At 39.5% G+C, this 20709-nt stretch overlaps 1 protein-coding gene across 3 annotated transcripts in view; it reads right to left on the bottom strand.

The window, feature by feature from the left end:
* sema4ba (sema domain, immunoglobulin domain (Ig), transmembrane domain (TM) and short cytoplasmic domain, (semaphorin) 4Ba) overlaps nt 1-20709 on the bottom strand; it is a 71901-nt gene that overhangs the window by 19672 nt on the left and 31520 nt on the right. For all 3 annotated transcript variants that reach the window (XM_087798251.1, XM_087798252.1, XM_087798250.1), the window contains one exon: nt 6965-7360. In XM_087798251.1, coding sequence (XP_087654377.1) covers nt 6965-7067 — 103 coding nt within the window. In that variant the 5' untranslated portion in view covers nt 7068-7360. The remainder of the gene's footprint in view (nt 1-6964; nt 7361-20709) is intronic.

Below are 20709 nucleotides of genomic sequence, written 5' to 3'. Positions count from 1 at the left end.
ACAACAGAGACACATTGTGACGAAAAGCCTCCCAAATCCAGTCGATTAAAAAAAAACCTTTAAGGGTTCCTACTGTGACTTGTTGATCCCTGACTCCCGTCAGTTTGCAGTCTTAAGCTGATGATGTGCTGCGACCCTCATTATAATTACCGTCATTAAATCTAACCTTCTGGAATGGTTGCAGGTAATTTAAGGATCAACAAGCAGAAAAACAACCATCGAATCTTCACAGAACATCCATATCATTTTAATTACGTTTCATTTATTTCAGCCAGTTTTACTCAAATCAATGTGGAACATTGATGACTGTGCTCAATAAACTGCTGCACTAATATTAATATTAACTCAATTATTGACATTAGCTGAAAAAACAGGAGTGCAAGGTGGAAAAGTGAAAAGCACCACCGCCTCACAAGAAAAAGAATCCCTTCCAGCACCTGTTTCCTAGAACCTGAGTTCCTCCCCGTGCCATTATGGGTTTACATTAAGTCCTCTATATGGTCCATAGGTGTAGGGCCTGGATATCTTTCGGACTTTTGCACATATTAATACCTTAACTTCGACATCGGTTTCTGAACGATGCTTTTTTTCGACACAAATTCAATATATTTTAGGTTCAAACTAAAAGAAAAATAACATTACACTCTCCAATTTTTTAGCCTTCGGTCAATTTCCACTCCAAGCAGTTTTCTTAAAGGGAAAATAAATAATAAATCATCTCCATCTCAAAAGAACACATGGTAATGATTGACAAAATCAATCTGATGTCACTTATTAATCTTTCTTCAGAAAAAAAAACACGCATTATCAATGCTTAATCACTCATTGGTACTGAAACCTTGCACCAAAAGACTAAGCATATTTCAATACTTTTCTAAATTCCCCAGCCCTACATGTGTGTGTTGGTCTTAACTATAAATTATCTTAATATATTAAAACATTTTTTTTTCCATTAAAATGTTTGGATTTTAGTTTTTGCAGTATGATGTTACTCCTCAGTTACATATCAGAATTTTTATTATTTAGGTATGTTAATTATATATTTTTTAAAAAGTCTGTCAATTGCTAATAAACATATACAAGCCAGTTAGTTTGCCATTAAGGCATCAATGCGGAGGATTGAACACAGTTGTTTGTGGACCCCACCCCTGGAAAAAAACAGTGTAATTTCAACCACGTAAATGAAAAACTGAAGAGTCTCCACCCTTTACGCCCACATGAGAAAGAGGCATTTGTTCGTGCCGCTACGTCATGTAATAACAGTTGGGTTGCCCTAGCAAAGTACTTATAATACTTGGACTACTGCACGCGTGATGACTGTTTACTAATCATCACAAGCAAAAAAAAAGTGTATTTCATCATCTACTGTCCCACAGAAAGTGTGTGTGATCCATGTGGGGCTGTGATTACATTTAAAAGTTAACTCTAGTCCCACAACTTTCCCAGACACGATAAGCTGAATATTTAATTACAAACGAGACATTTCCAAAATGAAAGCAGAAACTCCAAACAAGTGCGGGCCCCCAAAAAAACTGCAAAGTCATAATAATAAAACCTGCACCGTCATTATGGTGCCGCTGACATCCGGCCCCAACCATCAGCACAATTTCTGAAAAGCTGTTATCTCACTTGGCACCGCTGTCATTCGGAATTACTCGTGAGTGGTTGATTCCGCCAGTCGGAACATGACAGCACTTGGATAATTAAAGCTTTCCTCTCAAAGTGGCTGCTGCTCGGCCTCTGAACAACAACCTCGGCACCAGTCGACACACATGATGTCCGACGGATTCCGCCGCCCGGGCGACTCTTAAAGGTTTTTCGCCTTTTAAAATGGTACTTTGGAACAAGAAAACCATTCGACGCGAGCCCCGGATCAGAGTCTGGAACAAAAGCAGAGACACAAAGCAGTTGAAGGCTCAACTCCCCGAGCCTGTGATCCATCCTGATATGCACATAATGAAAACCAGACTAGTGTTCGCACCACGCCACATACAAATCCCCATTCATTATTCATGGCAGATTACCCTCTTCATTAAGGCGGGACTGGGGGGGACAATGGGAGCAGCAGGAAAGCAAAGGGGAAGTTGGTTTGTGAGAACGATTCCCGGGCGAGCGGCAGTCCAGGCGGTTTGGGTCGCCCACGAGTCCGCAGAGGTTACAGAACGGAGTTAACTGCCATTCACAAAAAAGGCCAAGAAGAGCAGAAACCAGCTGAGAAAAAGCAGAATCCGCTGTAAAGTTCACGTCCCTCAGGCCTGCAGATTCGCATGCTGCTCTCAAAAATGTAAACTCAAAGTGACAAAGCATCTTTTTTTGCACTGCGGCCATGGAAAATGTCAGGAAAGGCTTCCACAAGAGGCGCGCTCGATGACAAACCTGCGGTGCTCAGAGCGCTTCAACTATTCTCGTTTAACGGGTAATTAAGGTAGGGTAGGTGATCCTCAAAATGTGACTAAGCTGCGATTTGAATGCAAAAGTACAACACCACTTTTCAGAATGTTACCAGGAGGATGAAGGATGTGATCACTTTTTCTCATGGCGGTTGAGTTTGATACTTTTTAGCGGGTAAATGAACGATTGGAAGGTGTTCTATTTAAGTACTGTACGATAGTACTGCAATAAAAGTTAATCAAATGTTTTAATATTGTGTAACATAATTCAATTTATTGTAAGTAAGTATTATTTGTAGAGCGCTTTTCTAGACCAGGGTCACAAAGCGCTTAAATAATTAAAACAATACCAGATAAAATATATATTTAAAAGGTCATGAAAACAGCGAGACAAACACAGGAGTCTCAGAGAATCCAGGAAAAGTCTGCACGAATAAAAGTGTATTAAGATTGAAGGAGTCATTGCTACAATTGGTGTGTGAATGGAGATTTTAATGAGGAGAGTAAAATGTTCTCGGGGACAAAATATAGTTAAGGTGATTGTAAAATGGCAAAATGTTTTTCATAAAATGTAAGAAGAAGGAGCTGTCTCGACTGCAGTTAATACAAAAGTCTGCAGCGAGAATTCTGACCGGCTCTAGTAGAAGAACTCACATTTCTCCGATCCTTAAAACTCTTCACTGGCTTCCAGTTTCTTTCAGGATCAACTTGGTCTGGTTCTTACTTTCAGATCTATTCATGGTCAGACTCCTCCTTACATCACTGATCTGATCCAGACTTACACCCCAGCTCGGGCTCTGAGGTCTGTGGATCAGAATCTGCTGATGGTTCCTGAACAAGGTTCAGGACCAGAGGAGAGAAATCCTTCCAGACTGTTGCTCCTAAGCTTTGGAACGATCTCCCTCTGTGTTTGATGATCTACTGACTCCTTCAAGAAACATCTGAAGACACTTTAATTTGTTCAGGCTTTTCCTTGATTTTCTCGAACTCCTGTGTTGTTCTCAGTATTATCTTGACCTTTAAAGTATATATTTTATTGAGTATTGTTTTTATTGTTTAAGCGCTTTGTGACCCTGGTCTGGAAAAGTGCTATATAAATACAAATTACTTACTTACTTACTTACTTAAGTACAAGTGGTTCTGTAGAACAGTGTGTTGTGGCCAGAATACGGTGAATGAATACGCTTTGACCAGGTACATGACGGTGGTGTGAATTGCACTTTGTTTATAATTTATATTGTTATTTATTTATTGATCTATGTGCACCTTTTTCTCAGCTGCTGTTTGGAGACTGGAATTTTCCAGTCCAAGGAATTTTCCCAGTGGATCCATAAAGTTCTATCTTTATAACTACAAGATTAAAAAAAAGAAATACAAAAAAAAAATGACATGGTCCATATAAATTAATGATGCTCATAGTGGACGTCATCATATAAAACACAAGGAACTTGCTTCTGTGTCATTGTTATGTAACCCCCAGTCACGGAATCCTTCTCTCACCATGTGATGCTCTCTGTACATACAGCTGCTAATCCCCAAAAAATGCAACGCTCAATACGTCACACAAGAGAAACTTTTCTTTCAAAATGTCTATTATTATTAAATAAAAGCAATTGAAACATAACCGGCTGGTCTGGAAAACAAACTGCCCTTTTTTCTCTTATTCCACCTACGCCACACTGAAAAGGCAAGTCTTAAATCTTTTATTGTGTGTGCTTAACATGGGGCTGCACACCCTTGACGCAAATCACTCCATCAAAACGGGGAGAAGTGTGAACATGAAGGCTCTTTTCAGCAGGTGATTAATGCCGTGTGTTGTTGTGAAACGCTCCGCCGGGCGCAGGGCTTCTGAGAGCCGATGGGCGGAGATTATGGAGGCTGGTGAGCGGGTTCGTGGCGAGAGAGCCGGTGCAGGTTCAGACAGGAACGAGGCCGCTGACCCCATTTGTACATAAGCTACATGACTGGAAGTGCGATCACGAGAGGGTTTAAATGACAATCTTTTAAACTCAGTTATAGAGATGGTAAACCGTTTTAATTGGAGGCCTGCTATTACATCTAATCCGGTCGTTTAGTTAGTTAACTATAGACTTGCTTTTGTGCTCCACAAAGTGCCACCTCATCCTGATGGTTCAATTTCATCTAATCGAATTACAGATCAACAAAATTATGAGCTAAATGGTGTCATGTAGTCCATCGCATGGTTGAGTCCACATGTGATGGACTACTTTAATTTTTCACGAGACTCTAGTAGAAGAAAACACTTTTTTAATCAACTTTTTTCCCCTCATTTTGCAGATTTCTTACGAGAAGAAAGCGCTTAAGCAATTGCCCTATTACACAGTTGTTTTCACGCTTCTTAATCAGTTTTTCCAACCAGCAAATATCACAGCATTGACCCAACAACCCTCATGAATATCTCCTTTTAACACTCGCTGTTAGTGAGAGAGGTGCAGGCACTTATATCCTTTTAATCTATGGAATTACACCCCATCCTTACCTTGCAAAAACAGCTGCACATTTAGCAAATAGCAACATTTTTACAGTTGTTTTCCATCATATTTTCTGTGTTGATTGGTCAACCTGAACCAAACTTTACAGAAGTGGGTCAGAGATGGAGTTCATTGCATACATTTTTAAATGCCAATGCACTGTTTTCAACAATGGGAGGAGCCACAAACAAATATGTTCAATATTTATAATAGAATTGCATAGCAAATTAAAACATCCTAACTATTAAAATCTTGTTGTTTGCTTTGTCCAACCACTATCTTGATCTCCCTGGAAACTGAATTACTCAAAAAAGTTAATATAAATTTGGTAAAAACCTTAATATCTTCACAATATATTGCTTTAAATGCTTGATTATATTAATCGATGACTCTGATCGTCTTCCTATTTATTTATTTCCAATAACTAAAATCAACTCAACAGATAAATCGAACATTAGACGACGGTAAATTCATAACAATATATATTTTAGTCTGAGATTATTGTTCTTTTCAGGAAGGATGGTACACGTCTCAGCTTCGAGAAAAGTTTGTTTTGCAGCATGTTTGGAGATGACGAGTGCGAGGTCATCCGGGAGAACCTCACCGTAGAACCCACCGCTGGACCTCCTCGACCATCAACGCGAGTCGGTCTACGACTAAAGTTTCCTTAAACTTTGTTGAGAAAGCTTCAATTTTTCTGCCGAAACATTCCATTATATTCAGCAACAGACTCAGACTGGGTGTCGTGTAATTCTAAAAAGCAAACACAGAAAAAGCTGCTATATTAAATAAAAGCAATAACTGTGAGTGCTGGCGAGACTGCTGTCAGACTGCCCTCCGACAGTTTGCAGCACAATAGTCCGGCTCGGGTTGTAATTATGTCTGACCTGCAGGTTCTGGACGGAGCTGCTCTTGTGTAGCTGCAAATTTGGAATCAATATAGAGCAAAACAAACCCAATTTTCCTCAATTTAATTCCTTTTAAGGTTCACAATGGTTACATGTAGTCGGTTTATTTTGACGGGTTTCCTTCTTCCGCGGAGAGTTAATGATTGGCAGCACTATCGGGACATGCATAATTTGTTTTGAAGGCAGAATGTGGGAGGTAGAACTCGACAAATTGGGCATTGAAGAGGGTTTGACGGACGTGAGCGGTTTTTGTTTGTTCACTTGGGAAGAAAGTCGACGGAAACGCTGTGTATTAACAACATCATGTAAAGATTTTAAATGAGCTGTCGTGTAATCCTACATTTTTTATAAGTTTCTTAATCATTGATGTGAAAATAACATCATTGAACTTCAACCGATTGTGTTGTCGAAGTACTGGTGTATCTTGTGTATCTATTTGTGAGGGTAGCGATAAATAATTGGTGGCTCATTATGAGCTTTATTACAAGGTGCCTCTGTTTATATGAAACCTCAAATTCTTGTGCCAGTGACTGTCATGGGTCACTGATGAGGAGTCAAAATTGTGGGTTTTTTTATGCTTTATATTTATTCAAATATAGTGTGGAAGTGTTTTATTTACTTTTAGTGTAAAAGGTCCAAGTTGGAGAACTTGTAACGATAACAAATGGCGTGTTTTGGCCTTTAAACAAAGCTACAGACTGAAACAAAATGATCATCCTATAACTGGAAATATTTGTCCAAACAAATACAATTGGATGATAATTTGTGTTAAATAATGTAGTCATGTGAAGCCTGTAACACTTTAAACTTGGTGGATCACAGTATAGAATATAATATATAATATACGTATATACATTTATGATGACTTTTATTTTGAGTCAACTAAGCATTATAAGCTCTTCTGGTCTACATATAATAACATGACAGGACACACTTGTCTCTTCTTGTGTTAAGTAACAAGTAAAACAACTCTTTGTGAAAATTAGATTCAAAATATTGACATGTGTTTTCGACCAATATACTTCAAGTGCAATGAATGGTGGTAAAACAAACAGCACAACACAACCACAGAGGCTTGTATCTGCAGATATTTCAGGTTAATACATTTTGATTCTCATATGTTACTCCATACTTCTCGCAAAACTTGAATAAATGGTCAATAAGTTTCACTTACTGTAGGAAAAGGTGAGTCGAGGAATGACGTCCGTTTCCGCGACCGCTGAGTTCAAGCAAACGGCCAGTAATACAGTGTAGGCTGGGAGACGAAGCCAAGCCATTGTCCATACGTCTCCTCAGGACCAGCAGAACACTTGGAAGTATTCGCCCTCACTGCCTTCCCGGGGAATTCATGTAGAAGTGTATTCGCTAAGGAACTCCTGTTTGTTTATCTTTTTTTCTGCTAGTGTTTATCCAGGGAGCCCGATAAAGAAGGAATGCCGTGTCTTCGAGACAGAAGGTGACACGCCTTCAGGGTCTTTAGTTGATGTGGTTTTTAAAGGACCGTCAGCGGCTCAGAGAAAATCCAGATAGCATGAGTCTCCATGCAGCACTTGTGGGCCTGTGCTGACACCTGTGAACAGAAACATTTGCATTATTACTCTTTTTTTCAACAGCCAATATTTGTGATCTGGGTGAGTACAGCTGCGAGACTCGTATTAGCATTAGATCAGGTTGTGAACGCAGAATCAAAAATATATATTTTCATTACATTTTGCTTCTATTATTTTCTAGCGAGGTATAAAGGTAAGAAGTATGACATTTCTATTGTGCGGTGGTTCTTAGGTCAGTGAATCACAACAGTGTCGGTTACAATTAAGATCAATAGAGATGCCATCTCAGAATCATATTCTACTAGTTTCAGTTTTGTTTTTAGTACACACTTGTGTGTACTTTAAACGTTTTGTGGAACCATCTAATGCATTTCTTGGTTTGATTTTACTTTTTTCTTAAACATGTCTTTAATAAAAAGTAAAAAATGACTGCGTACATTTCAGATAAAACAAATGTAAAGAATGATATTGATCCAAGTACTGTGCAACTAATCCCTTTTTTTCCTTTATTTTAAATTTCAAATAAACATTTATTACATTTTCCCATCAATGATGAAAAGCACATATTATTTAAATTAATTATTATATTAAACGAACAATATTAAATAAACAATTTAGTCAATAAAGTTCTACCTAACCTATATTAATATATTTTAAAATCTTAATATCATGGCATTACCAAGGTATTTATTTACATCTTGTGGCTGATCTGCTTTAAATGAACGATATTTTAAAATGTACGTTTTAATATTTTCACGACAACACAACTCGGCACGTCGACAAGAGTTGAAAACAGCTGCCAGGTGAGAATTTAATCAGCCATGACGCTAGGATGCTGATTAACTGAATGTAGTGAGTTGTGAATGGAAATTCAATACCAGGCATCCCGGTTACAATAGCAAACACTCCATTACTGTTGCCACGGGGAGCACCTCATTAAAGACGGCCAGCGGCGGATTCGGTTTCCTTGGGAGGTACAGCGATCGATAGCGAGAGGTAGTAAGTAAAGCTATTTCTGGATTTTATCGATAGACTTTTGACTCCAAGGTACTAAAAGAGAGAGAAAAACAAGTGCCAAAATCTTCAATATTGCACTTTTTTTTAAATGATATTTTTTTTTTTTTAAGACTTCAAGCTCGACTGTTAGTGGGTTCAGAGAGAACATGTCGTTGTTAACGGCCTTTGTGTGAAACTATTCAAAAGTGAAACGCCTCTTGTCCGACAAGCAGAGACACCAACATCAATTCTAAGTTCAGGGGGTGTGGGGGGGGGGGGAGAAAGAGATTGACTGAGGAAGAGAGCGAGACGAGTGTGAGAACAAGGGTTCCTCTGACAGCACAGAAATCTATATGCTACTCTGCTCTTCAGCACTCTCTCCTGCATGATGCATCATCTGAATCATCCCTTTCATTCCCCACACAGACCAGATAGTGTGCTCTGCCCAGATAATACCATCTCACAGTAACCACACCATGTTCGCTGGTGAAATGGTGAGCCGCGGCAGGTAATTAACGCTGGAATGACGAGCATGCAAATATTGGCCCACATTTGTTTATAATGCCATTCACAAGTATGCTAGTTCACACGGGAGATGCCATTGAGAGCCGACGCTATTGTAATCAAATATTTTTCGACAGAACAAAGTGATGGAGAGGACGGGAGGAGTGAAAGGGGAAGTGCAAGCGAGGTGGGTGAGCTGGAAAATGGAAGCAGAAATGATTTATGATGAACATGTACCTAGGAGATTGAAATGAAAGGTTTCGGGAGACAGTTTTTTTGGACTATCAATCACAGATACAAGGAGACAGAGATGAGTTTCAAGAGGGAGATCGCTGGTGTTTTCCTTCGAATACCGGCCCCGTCTCAGCGCTTGAGACTCAAACTTTTTTTTAATAATCAGCTCTGATCACAATCACAACAATGATGGTGACTAAAATAATGTGACCGATTTTTACACTTCACTTGATTTAGACTAAGACTAAGAAAAATGCACAGCATGGTTAACCCAAGAAAACTTTCAAGAGAGTTCAAACCTCCTTCAACATTAAATGCATCTTTATAGGGGATTGTTTAGCATTTCAGATATGGTTGATAGCAAAGAGCTAAACAGGTAAGCAGTTGGTAGTAGCGTTCCAGAACTCGCTCGCACAACACAGTAGGCACGAGCAAAATCGGGGCCTTGCGCTGCAGGACCTTTTGGGGAATACAGTACATCTTAAAATAATACATCCAGGCATGCCACTACTATCAAACTTTCTTCCAAAAAGTGATTTCTGTCCATCTGTTTGAATTAAATGTAGGTAAAATATGTGTTTCTTTGTGTCAAACTAAGAAGCAATAGTTCCAAACAAGACCATGAGTTTTGGCTCTGCAGTATTCCAGAGTTTTCTAGCAAACCAAATTGTAACACCAACCACATTTTCTCAGACGAGCAATAAGGCATTTTATCAACACACTCGCATGGAAGTTGATTTATGTTCGATTGCATGTCTAGTTTCATTAAGGTCAAATTTGTGTATATCTGCTAGCCCTGAACAGAGCTTGTTGCCTGTGCAGAAGTAGTGAGAAGAAGCCCTTTATGTTGATAAAACAACCTTTAAAACCATCACAAATGTAGAGTGAATGTAAATGTCAAATGTTGTCAAATAAAGGTTCAACTACTTTAACAGTATATATTTACTACAAGTTCTTTATGTCTCCAGATAAAAGTTAGGCCGTATTTTGTGTGGGAGAATTAACAAAGTCTTATCATCTTATCATTAAAGCAAACAGAAAAGTTGGCAGCAATACAATAAAATATCGCTATGATTCGATGGTGAAAGAGACAAACTATTTAGACGCTGTTGAAAGATCATGAGCAAAGAGAAAGGAACCAGATGTCACAGTCATGACGGGGTCATGGCAAAACAAATTCCACACACTCCTCTGACTGGAAACGTGTTGACGGATAATCACAACATAGTGGTATTCCTGACAGCTCACGAGGCCAACCACCACACTTTGGTAAGAACCTCCTGGCAATCCCGGACGCTCGCTCCCAGATGTGGCCTTCAACCCGTGGACACCACTTGCCCTTGTGCCCCCGAAACAACCTCCACTTCACAGAAGCGCTAACAGATGTGTGACTTCTGACGCGAGAAGCGTGTACACCTGCGACTATTGATTTACCAAGAGTGAGAGATTGAAATGTCGTCAGCGGTGACGTATCACTTACTCATTTGAAGATCGCTGAGTCAGATGTTACCGAACTTACTCGCGAGATAAGGAGTATCTGTTCACAATGAGTCATAATTCAGTTGCGTAAGCTTAATGAGAAACATCTACAGAATCTATTGTGCTTTTACACACCAGTGGTGATAGCAAACCTTTGATGTGATTTACAACCACCCTTGCCTTGTAAAAAAGTAAATAAGCGCCAACTCCATCAAACACAGAAAGAGAGGAAGATCGTTCCAAAGCTTAGGAGCAACAGTCTGGAAGGATTTCTCTCCTCTGGTCCTGAACCGTGTTCAGGAACCATCAGTAGATTCTGATCCACAGACCTCAGAGCCCGAGCTGGGGTGTAAGTCTGGATCAGATCACTGATGTAAGGTCTGACCATGAATAGATCTTAAAGTAAGAACCAGAATTTTAAAGTTTATCCTGAAAGAAACTGGAAGCCAGTGAAGAGTTTGTATCGGAGAAATGTGAGTTCTTCTACTAGAGCGGGTCAGAATTCTCGCTGCAAAGTTCTATATGAACTGCATGCAGACAGCTCCTCCTTGTTAAGACATGAAAACAAACCATTGCAATAGTCCAGATATATAAAGCATATTTTGTGGTATTATTGAGAAAAATCCTATATGAGAACAAAAACAAAATGTCAAAAATTATGGTAGGTACACAAATTCGTTTTTTTTGCAAAATGCCATAATATGGTAGCTCATTCAGTTTTGAAAGAATTTTGATAATTGTATTTTACATTAACATAAACAAATCAGCTGACGATTTTTGTCACAAGTTTGGACCGGTCTGCAGTTTAAAGTTAGCAGGCTAATAATAAAGAGAATTAAGAAGGTGAGAATAGAAAACCTTCAAACGACGAGAAATATATATCTTAAAAAAAGGACACTTGATTCAGCTTGTGTGACATGAAATAGTGGGGGTCCTGGAGAGTTTTTGGGTTTCAAAAAGGCCGAAAACGTGCACTAACTTCTCTCTGTTTATTAGCACTACAGAAGCAGGAATAGGCTTTTGTTCGTCTTATTCTAAGGAAAGTTTTAAACCTGAAATATTAAGCAAGTCACAGCCTGTTAAAAGTCCCCCAACGTTTATGGCCGGCTTTTAGTTGTGATGCCATCAGCTAAAAAAGGACGCTAGCGCTCTATAAAGCCCATGCGAGCATGTTAAAGGGACGATAAAATATTTAAAACTAAACGACATGGCCTGTGTGACTGTTCAGGTAAATTTCAGGTTGATAAACGGTTGGTTTTAAATATAAGTATTGCCTTCAAAATGGAACACAGCACAATAGAAATGTAATACTTCTTCGGTTTGACTAAGTTCTTTAAAAAAGTCTATGCTGTCCAACCTACTTAAAGTCCATTCCCAAGACTAAACCTAGAGTAATTAATGGTTGGACCATCCTTGCGCAGTAATTACCAGCATATGTTATTCCAAAGACTTTTAATTGCCTAATTAAAATCTTCTTAAACTATTGAAAAGAGATTGGGAACATGGTGAACTTGAGGTTGAGCCACGCTAAATTGCTCAAGCTTCCATCTCCTCCGGGACTGGTGACACTCATATAGAGGCCGCGGATAATATTACAGGCTCCTAGAAGATCCTGCATTTCAACAGGAAGCTGCTCAGGATGTATTGATAGTTTAATAGATTAGTCTGCAAGAATATCATAGATTCCTGTCCTTAAAACCGGTGCACAAAAGTGTAAATTATCCACTCTTCAAAGGGAAAACATTCAAGAACGATCTTTCGTTTCTTTCCATTTCCCCTCAAAGAAGATTCCCATAACAGATGTGGAGGCAGCAGAAGCAGCTTGCTGATGAAATGTAAAGTAGCTTCACCGACTCTGGCTGTTATTGCTATCAGGGTTGGCGTCGGTGAAAGAAGAGCGACGGGGGCTCGCTGACAGGAAAGCACAATTATCCAGCAGCAGAGGAAGTAGACGATGAGAGGCGAATGGAAGAGGATTCTCTGACTAAGTTTGTACTCAGCGGATCTGAGTCACAGACTCACTCTGACACCTCATGAGCACATGGTCATTTATTATCTTATCCGAAATCTTTATTGCACTACTACAAGAAGGTGTAACACAGAAACGGTGTATATATCAGAGTACAGATTAGAATCCAGTAGGAGCTGCAATCCTACTAGTACAGATTGGAATTCCAAAATTCAGATCCCAGTTCAGTACTCGTACAGATTGGAATTCCAATCTCTACTATTGGGACTCCAGACCCTACTGGATTCCAATCTGTACTTTGACATAAACAAGTGGTATACTCTATTATCCAATGCTAGCAACTATCACAATAAACAACTTTAATTAGAAATATTAAGAAACTAAATGGTATAAATTTAATAATTTAAAACAGTACATATATTTTACATATCTCATACATATCCATGGAGGGATACAGAGAGAGATAGAAAGAAAGAAAGTTGGTGGGGTACCATAAGTATATCTGAATAATAGTAAGATAGTAAGAAAAAAATATTTAGCCAAGTTTTTCACAACAACACAAGTTACCAAGTTCATTCTCCTCTAAAACAACTAACAAAAAAGTTAGAAGAGACTTTTTTTCTCTGCTAATGTAAGCTATTTGCTTTTAACCACTGTTTATTACATTCGTGGTTGGCTTTACCAACAGTTTGCGTGATGAATATATTGGTGGCTAGAGTCAAGGTTTCAAACCAAAAAAAAACTTTAATGACCAGTCACCACTGCTTTCATAAAACTTTAGTTTTAATCTCAAAGATGTTGAAAGTGTGACAGGACATTGTCCTTAATTATACAACTAAATCAATTTAACATGAAGAAAAATAATCCGTCAATTCCTGGATCAACCAAGAAATAACATTAATAAACCAAGTTAATAAATAGTTCTAAAATGAACTGCTGAATTAATGTTAGGTTTAGTTTTTGCAAATAATGACTCAATTGTAAACATATTAATCTTGATGGCAAAGTTTTTTTTTTACTAATAAAAAATGGACTTTAGACTAAATCAGAATGCCAATCTGATTTAAACGTATTGCTCTTAAATTGTTGACCCTTGTTTTAAGTCTGGGTCAAGGTGACCCGTTAACAAATGTGTTTGTTGTATCCCTTGTGTTGTCTCGGGGTATCCCTTGTGTTGCTTCTGCCTTCCAGAAATACATATGCAGTGGCGGAGGTCATTCACCTCGAACCAGAGACAACACAAGGGATAACTTAAACACATTTGTTTTCCGGCCACCGGGTCACCTTGACCCTGAGATAACACAAGGGTTAAACATCATAGGACATTCAATTATAGCAGTACAAAATGGGATCTTTAGTAGTCAGGATGATTTCTTTTGTGATTTGTCTGAGCATAAAAAGGAGCGATCATCTTCACAGATGAAATCGTAGCCACATTAACATTTTTACAGCCTTTGAAATGGAAAAACCATGGGTACCATGAACTGTGATTAGAAGTGCAGATTGAGCAGTCATGCAACTGCAGTATGGAAATCTGTTTATGCGTCTCTTATATAACCCATGCTAAGAAAGTATAAAAATGGCATCCTTTTTATAGAATTAATGAAACATTGTAAATCTGCAGCTTTGATTCCCTCTTAAAACCTGTATTTCTAAAGCACACGGCGCTGGACTGTGGTGTGTATTAGATCAGGTGTCTGTTTTACGACGGGTCAAGTTGCCTGACTAAAGTAAGGGACTGAAAGTAGGTCACGTCTGTTGAAACACATGCTTTCTAAGAGGTCTGCCTTATAAATCTTCGCTATTAAGTGGTAAAACTTTGACTTTTAGAAATGGGAGTAAGAACCTCCAGCTTCAAGACTAATGTAAGGTTTTGTATAAAAGTTTAAGGTGAAACTTTTTCAAATACAAGTAATTTTTTTAATTCTAAATCAATATGTAGAATTGTGTTTACAATATTTGCTTATCAAACATGTCGCAAATTCAGTTGCTAGCGGTTGGAAAAGGCCAAAGAACAATCAGGTGTCATGGTTTTCAATTAAAAAAAACCTTTAATACATTATCTCTACTGAAGTTAATTTAAACGAAAGCAAAACAAATTCAACAAACCCCTTAAAGGATTAAAAGATCGGCTTATGAGTCTTGGCAACCATGTGTATGTAAGTTAGATACCTAGGGTTAATTCATATAAAGTGAACGTTGACATTTATGTCCGATTCTGCCCTATAATGAGTATAATTAATAGAAACTTGTTTCATTCATTTAAGTTTGATCTCAATAATTCATACTTGTTTTTAATAAAAAACGGTCAAACTTAGAAAGACGACTTAACAGGACAGCTCTGGTGCTTGCATTCCGAGACCCTATCGTTCAATGAAAAGCTCTGAAATATTTATCATCTTCGAAATTGATTAGACTGCTGTGGCATCCATGAAAAGGCTGTAAACAAAAGCGTGGCGCGGCCGCCCGCACTCCATGTCCGCGGCGAGAAAAAGCTGCACGCATTCCACCAGCTTTAGAGGCTTAGACGCCTGCTCGGGCCAGTGGCCATCGGGCGAGCAAAAACTGAACGCATCAATCACTGTGTGTGGCTGATAAAAGGCTTGAGATGTCCAACTTGTCAATCAAAAGAACCGCACAGCAACACAATGTACAGATTCGAAAACCACAATCCTGCACCAAAATTTGTGACACGCAAGGTGAGTTGTCGGAAAGAAATTTTGGGCCGACGAAAAATCCGCCTTGTGTACGACGCTATCCTTAATGATTTATCATTCACTTGCGCAGACACGCATTTGGGTGAAAAGATTAATTATCTCAGGGTAAGTTCAGTCAAGCGGGTACAATTGGTTCATGGTCGCTTGTCAATCATCTATTGTGCGGCCTGGTTTACATGGCACTGGATTGAAAAATGCTGACGCGACAAAGAGAGCGAGGGGGGGGAGAAAAATGGAGGAATGAATGCAAATGAGTTATAAAAAAAGGGGGTCACTTTAGGATTCTCAAAAGATCCATCATCACTATAAGGGTTCGGATCATCTTTACTTCAACCTGCATTTTAAACATCTTTGTCTGTCCAGGCTTTGTCTTGATGTGAGGTCTGTGGAGTGGGTCAGCTACCCCCCCACCACCGACCCCCACTATCCCTGACCTCACTTAGTTCAGATCAATAGTGAGCTGCACATTCCTCGCTCAACGTCCTCAGTATCCACTCAGGCCTCGGCATCCCAGTCACGCCAGTCATCCCGCGGATCCCTTTAAAAGCGATATTCTGGCGGAATTCCAATCATTGACACCTACCATCCAAGACAACCAGATTTGACCTGTGAGGTCAGACGACAAACTCAACCATACGTGGGGAGATGAACTCCTGTCACTCGACCGCCCTGATGCACTCAGTCAAGTGCAAATTTGTCAAGTCAGGAATCGCCCTCCTGAGTCTTGAGTGCTTTCATGGGTCACTCGTACTCGTACAAAAGTTCTAAAAACCCAAATGGATCTCTGGACAGGTTGATTTAATGGCTGAGCGATTGTTCTGTTTAACCAGACGTACGTAATGAGGGGGATTAGAAAACCTATCAGATGACAAGAGTTCAGTGTGCTTGGCTGCAGGGGATGTGGACGGATCATCCACCACATGATTCCTAAGTCGCTTAGAAAGATAAATTAAAAAAAAGGTTCCCAGTTTGAGAGGAAAGAAACACTCATTTTCTGATACTCTTAAGATGTCAAGGTTGTCCAGTCCAAACCCACGTGTTCCGTGTGGGTTTGAGATGCTGATCAGTGTGGCCTGACGCGTCCACACGGCGTGACAAACACCCGCGCAGAGGAGAGGCATGTCGGTGGCTGCTGATGTCATGCTAAGATAGAGATGAAATCAGCTCTTTCTAGAAAGATGATTCTCTTCTCCAGTCGGGTGTTCGAGCAGGAAAACGCTCACCTACTCCTTCAGTCAACTGACCATACGGAGAACAAATCAGGGGCCAACAAAAAAACATTTTACTTTTAGATTTTTAGCATTAGTTTGCTACTAATAAAACATAAGTCTCACAATTAAATCTAAAAAATAAATAGGATTAACTTAATTTAACAGGTTAAAAAGTATAGAAAATGTAGATAATGAGATGTCAGTTTACTGTTTAAATGTTCACTGAAGTATGGAGAATTTTTTCCTGAATATATCTGGTTGCAAATCACATTTAAAATCAGCGATCCCTTTTTAATGAGCAAGGCAGCTTAGCATGACTGATCTGCAGTGTCTTAAACCCCAGTGACTCTCACCCATAGAAGAGTACAACACTGTAAAACAAGTTTTTTAAAAATCTAGACGTGACAACACAGTGAAGTCAGTTCAACAACAATAATTTCCATGACGTTAAATAAAAAGACTATAATCCAACAGCAGGAAGCAAACCATTCCATCGGATACTTTTCAAGTTCAAGTTAAGGTTTTGCATTTGTGATGTTTAAGAGTTAAACAGAAATGTCAACTAGCTCCATATTTACACGACTTTTTTCACAGTTTTTTTCCCCCCTTGGTTGTCAAAATGAGAAAAACATTTCCACAAGCCCAGTGACCTCTTACGCTGTGTAAACATGTGTCTCTGCAGGTCAAGTAAATGATCCATTACTTTGTTTATAATCTGGAAAAGCAAGAGCCTTCACAAAGACAGACGCATATGGAAAAAAAAAAAGAAGGGAACGAAGCCGGGGCATTGAACTGAAAGCATTTTTCTGTTCTATTTCAGAATGAGTTCCCGAAAACAAGCCCTCGATATGATTAAACTGATGAATGAGTTCAGTAAAGACTAACACGAGCCATCAGTGATTCATTAAAGTTAAACATGAATACTTGACACCTTTAACCCAACTCGCTGCTCAAGTATTTGCTCCAAAACAAGGAAAAACTACAAACCGTCTAAATCGTCTGCGACACTTTGTTCGGGCACGAAAAGCAGAGAAGCAGCGATCGTTTGCCCCACAGACACTCGCGCTGCACAAAAAGTGCTGAAAGAGGCCATAAGATGGCTGTTGCTGTGTCTTAAAATATCACATCTTCTATCCGATCTGATGAATTATTCAGGCCGTGCTATCTAGTGTGCCTCTCACCTAAAACATCTGCCCTGCCAGCCTGTCTGCCCCGTGCTGCCACACACGGTCTACAGCCACAGGAGGGTTTTAGTCCAAGGCTTGTCCTGAGGTCTTACTATTATTTGGACCCCCCTTTCCTTCTCTGTCTGATGTATAGCTAACTTGAAAGAGAAATGGTGTCATTAGAAAATGTATCTGTGGTCATTTGTTTGTCCAGTTTTATTCACACAGAAGGGGATGAAACAGGAGGGTTGGGATGATTGGGAACTTTGGGAAAATTGTCTGTAGGTATGAGTGTGTGAATGGTTCTAGGTCTTTGTGTGCCCTGGGACAGACTGGCGTCCTGTTTAAGGTGTTCCCCGCCCTCTCGCACGAAGAATTGGGCAAGGCTTGAGCCCTTTGGCGAGAAGAAGGGGTAGAAAAAAAAGAAAATAAGCAAGTAATAGTGGTAATAGTAAAGTATTACCAGATAAGAAGCAGTAGAAGAATTTAAAGTAATCATTTCAACAATAAACAAGGGACTAGGTGTATCAATAAACAGTTCTAGTGATAGGTATACTAGAAAAAGCTTAAACAGAGAGTACCATCCGGCTTCATATTTATTTTCGTGAACGAACTTTCGCATAAAGCATCACAGAGGTTGACATAACTCATGAGATATACTGTGGTTTAGCTTTTTGAAGCACCAACATATGTCAGCGTTCCCCATTCTTTTCTTGGGAGTCTTCAAATAAATGTTGACATTTGAAATCTGCTGAAAAGCAGCCCCGTTGTACAGTCGAAGCTTACGCTCTCTCCACGGATTAGAGGCGAACCAGTTTTTTGATTCACTTCAAATTAGTATTGAATGTTGAACCATTTATCTATTTAAAGCTTTGAGAAGAAATGACATAAAATCACTTGGTGGGACGAGTTTGCTTCTAGATAGAATAGATATTGAGGTAGAAGAAACAAAAGTAGCCTAAGTTGAACATTAAGGAAAATAGCTACAGTATACCGAAGATATCTAATATTGTGGTTAATATATAGAAAGATTAATCCGTCTATATAAATAGCATATGTTATGCGAGCAAGTTTGGCACCCTTAGCAGTACTATGGGAATTGTAGGTTTTGTATTTTAAGAAAGTAGTCCGACTAGTTGTTTTTAAACTCCCTTGAGCTGAAGAAGTCGAGGTATTAGCAGCAGTAGTTAAAATAGTGTTCGAAGCATAGCCCAAACTAATTGGAAATGGTTTTATCGCTCCATTCAAAATTCTGCGATAACTCCCTCTCTTGAGTCTTGCTAAACCATAAATATTGCATTTCCAAGATGGCCACGGAAACTGATTCACCTAAAAACCATGGTACAGTACCAGACAGCTGACATCGCAGGTACTACGTCCATATTGTATACTATCTATTTAATGATATAGTCTAAATCTAGTGACAAGAACTTCGCCTAAAGACACACACTGTACACCTCACTTGGTTTTCCACTCCCTACACCAGGATGTACCTGCTACAAAAGCAAAAAACATACATTAATTTATAAATGTACTGAGAATTATTTATATCTAGTATGTTAATGCACTTTGCATGACCGCATAAGCCAGAATTGCTGACACAACACGATTGACTATGTACATTTTTTACTCATTTGGGTCGATACGCTCTGAACATTTCATTGGTTTAAGGCAGAGAACTTCAAAGTGCCAAATACGTAGTTTTAATTGACAGCTGGTTTATCAAATGTAAAGTCTTTGAGCATGCCGACTCAAATGGGTGGAAATTTCCGAAAAAGGAACCTCTTACAAAAGTCTAGTGTCAATAAAGTTGTAGACAAACTTAACAGAATCCAGAATCACCCTCTGGACGAATATAAGAACGATGTGAAAATAAAACTTTATATTGTGGATTGTAGGTCATATTTCACACTGTACTTATCCACATATATATGTTCTGTCCTGTTCCAGGATAATTGAATGTTTATTTTGCTTTTATGCTGTTAAGAGGGGTCACGGACACACATCTAGACGAGGGTTCAAAGGAGACATTGGTTTTAAAAGCTGGCGGATAAGATCTGTGGGAACTTAAAAGTGGAGTTTTCACAGTTATGTTTTAAAGATACCATCAGTCAGTGTGTGTGCCTGGATCTGACCGTCTGCGGCTCTTCCTGCACATGCACTCTCAGCATGGACATCCGATAGAAATAGCAGGTGACTCCCGACTCTATTTGGGTGCCAGGTAGGAGAGCTTAAGAGGGGTTCTGCAAATCATTCATCATCCTGGTAATTGCTGTTTTACAAGAACTGTGTGTATTAATATTAAATGAAGGCAGGGCTTGTTTACAGTGGAGCATTAGAAGGCTGATCAGAGAGCTCCACCAGGAATGTCGGAACGGGTCAGTAGCACCATTAGCAGAGTAACCATCACAACCTGGAATGCTCAGCGATATCAAATCACAGTGGTGGGTGGTGTGTGTGGGGGGGGAAGGGAGGCAGCAACCCGGGTTGGATTGCATTAATAAGACCGACTTTGGTGTCATAAGGGCGGCGCAAACAAATCCGACAACTTGACGCACATTTGCTCCTGCTGACGCTTCCCGGATGTCCCCAGGGTTCAGGGCCTGGAGTTCTGGCATAGCATTGAACTTTAAAATAGAACTTTATTATTAAACGTGTTGCATGCTTAGTGGGGGCGGGGGGGGGAACAGCTGACGTACACACGGTGATGCAAACACATTTTGGCGGATCATACAAAAACATTTTTAAGATAAATAAAATCAAACTTTCTCAAGATTCGTCGTTTATTGTCACAGATTCTTTGACGGACAATCGGGGGCCGGACTCGCCATGCTCCACGTACACAGTCATTTCCCACATAGTGGCACAGCGCTTGGACTGGGAATAAACAGAGGAGCCCGCTGTGCTCCCAGATCGACGTTTGAAAAGTTCCCATCAGTAAGTACACAGTAATAGGACTCCCTGAAGGGTTGTATTTAACCTTAAGGTTACAAGTGGATGGCCGCTACTCGGCCCGTCCCCTCTCCGACTATTAACCCTTCCCAACTTGTTGTGACAGATTAAAGACGAGGCCATGTGAATGTTTATTTTCAT

This window comes from Callionymus lyra, chromosome 8 (genome assembly GCF_982586985.1).
Source record: "Callionymus lyra chromosome 8, fCalLyr1.hap1.1, whole genome shotgun sequence".
In the NCBI taxonomy this organism is placed as follows: domain Eukaryota; kingdom Metazoa; phylum Chordata; class Actinopteri; order Syngnathiformes; family Callionymidae; genus Callionymus; species Callionymus lyra.
Note: the sequence above shows the minus strand (reverse complement) of the source record. Positions and strands in the feature narration are given on the sequence as shown.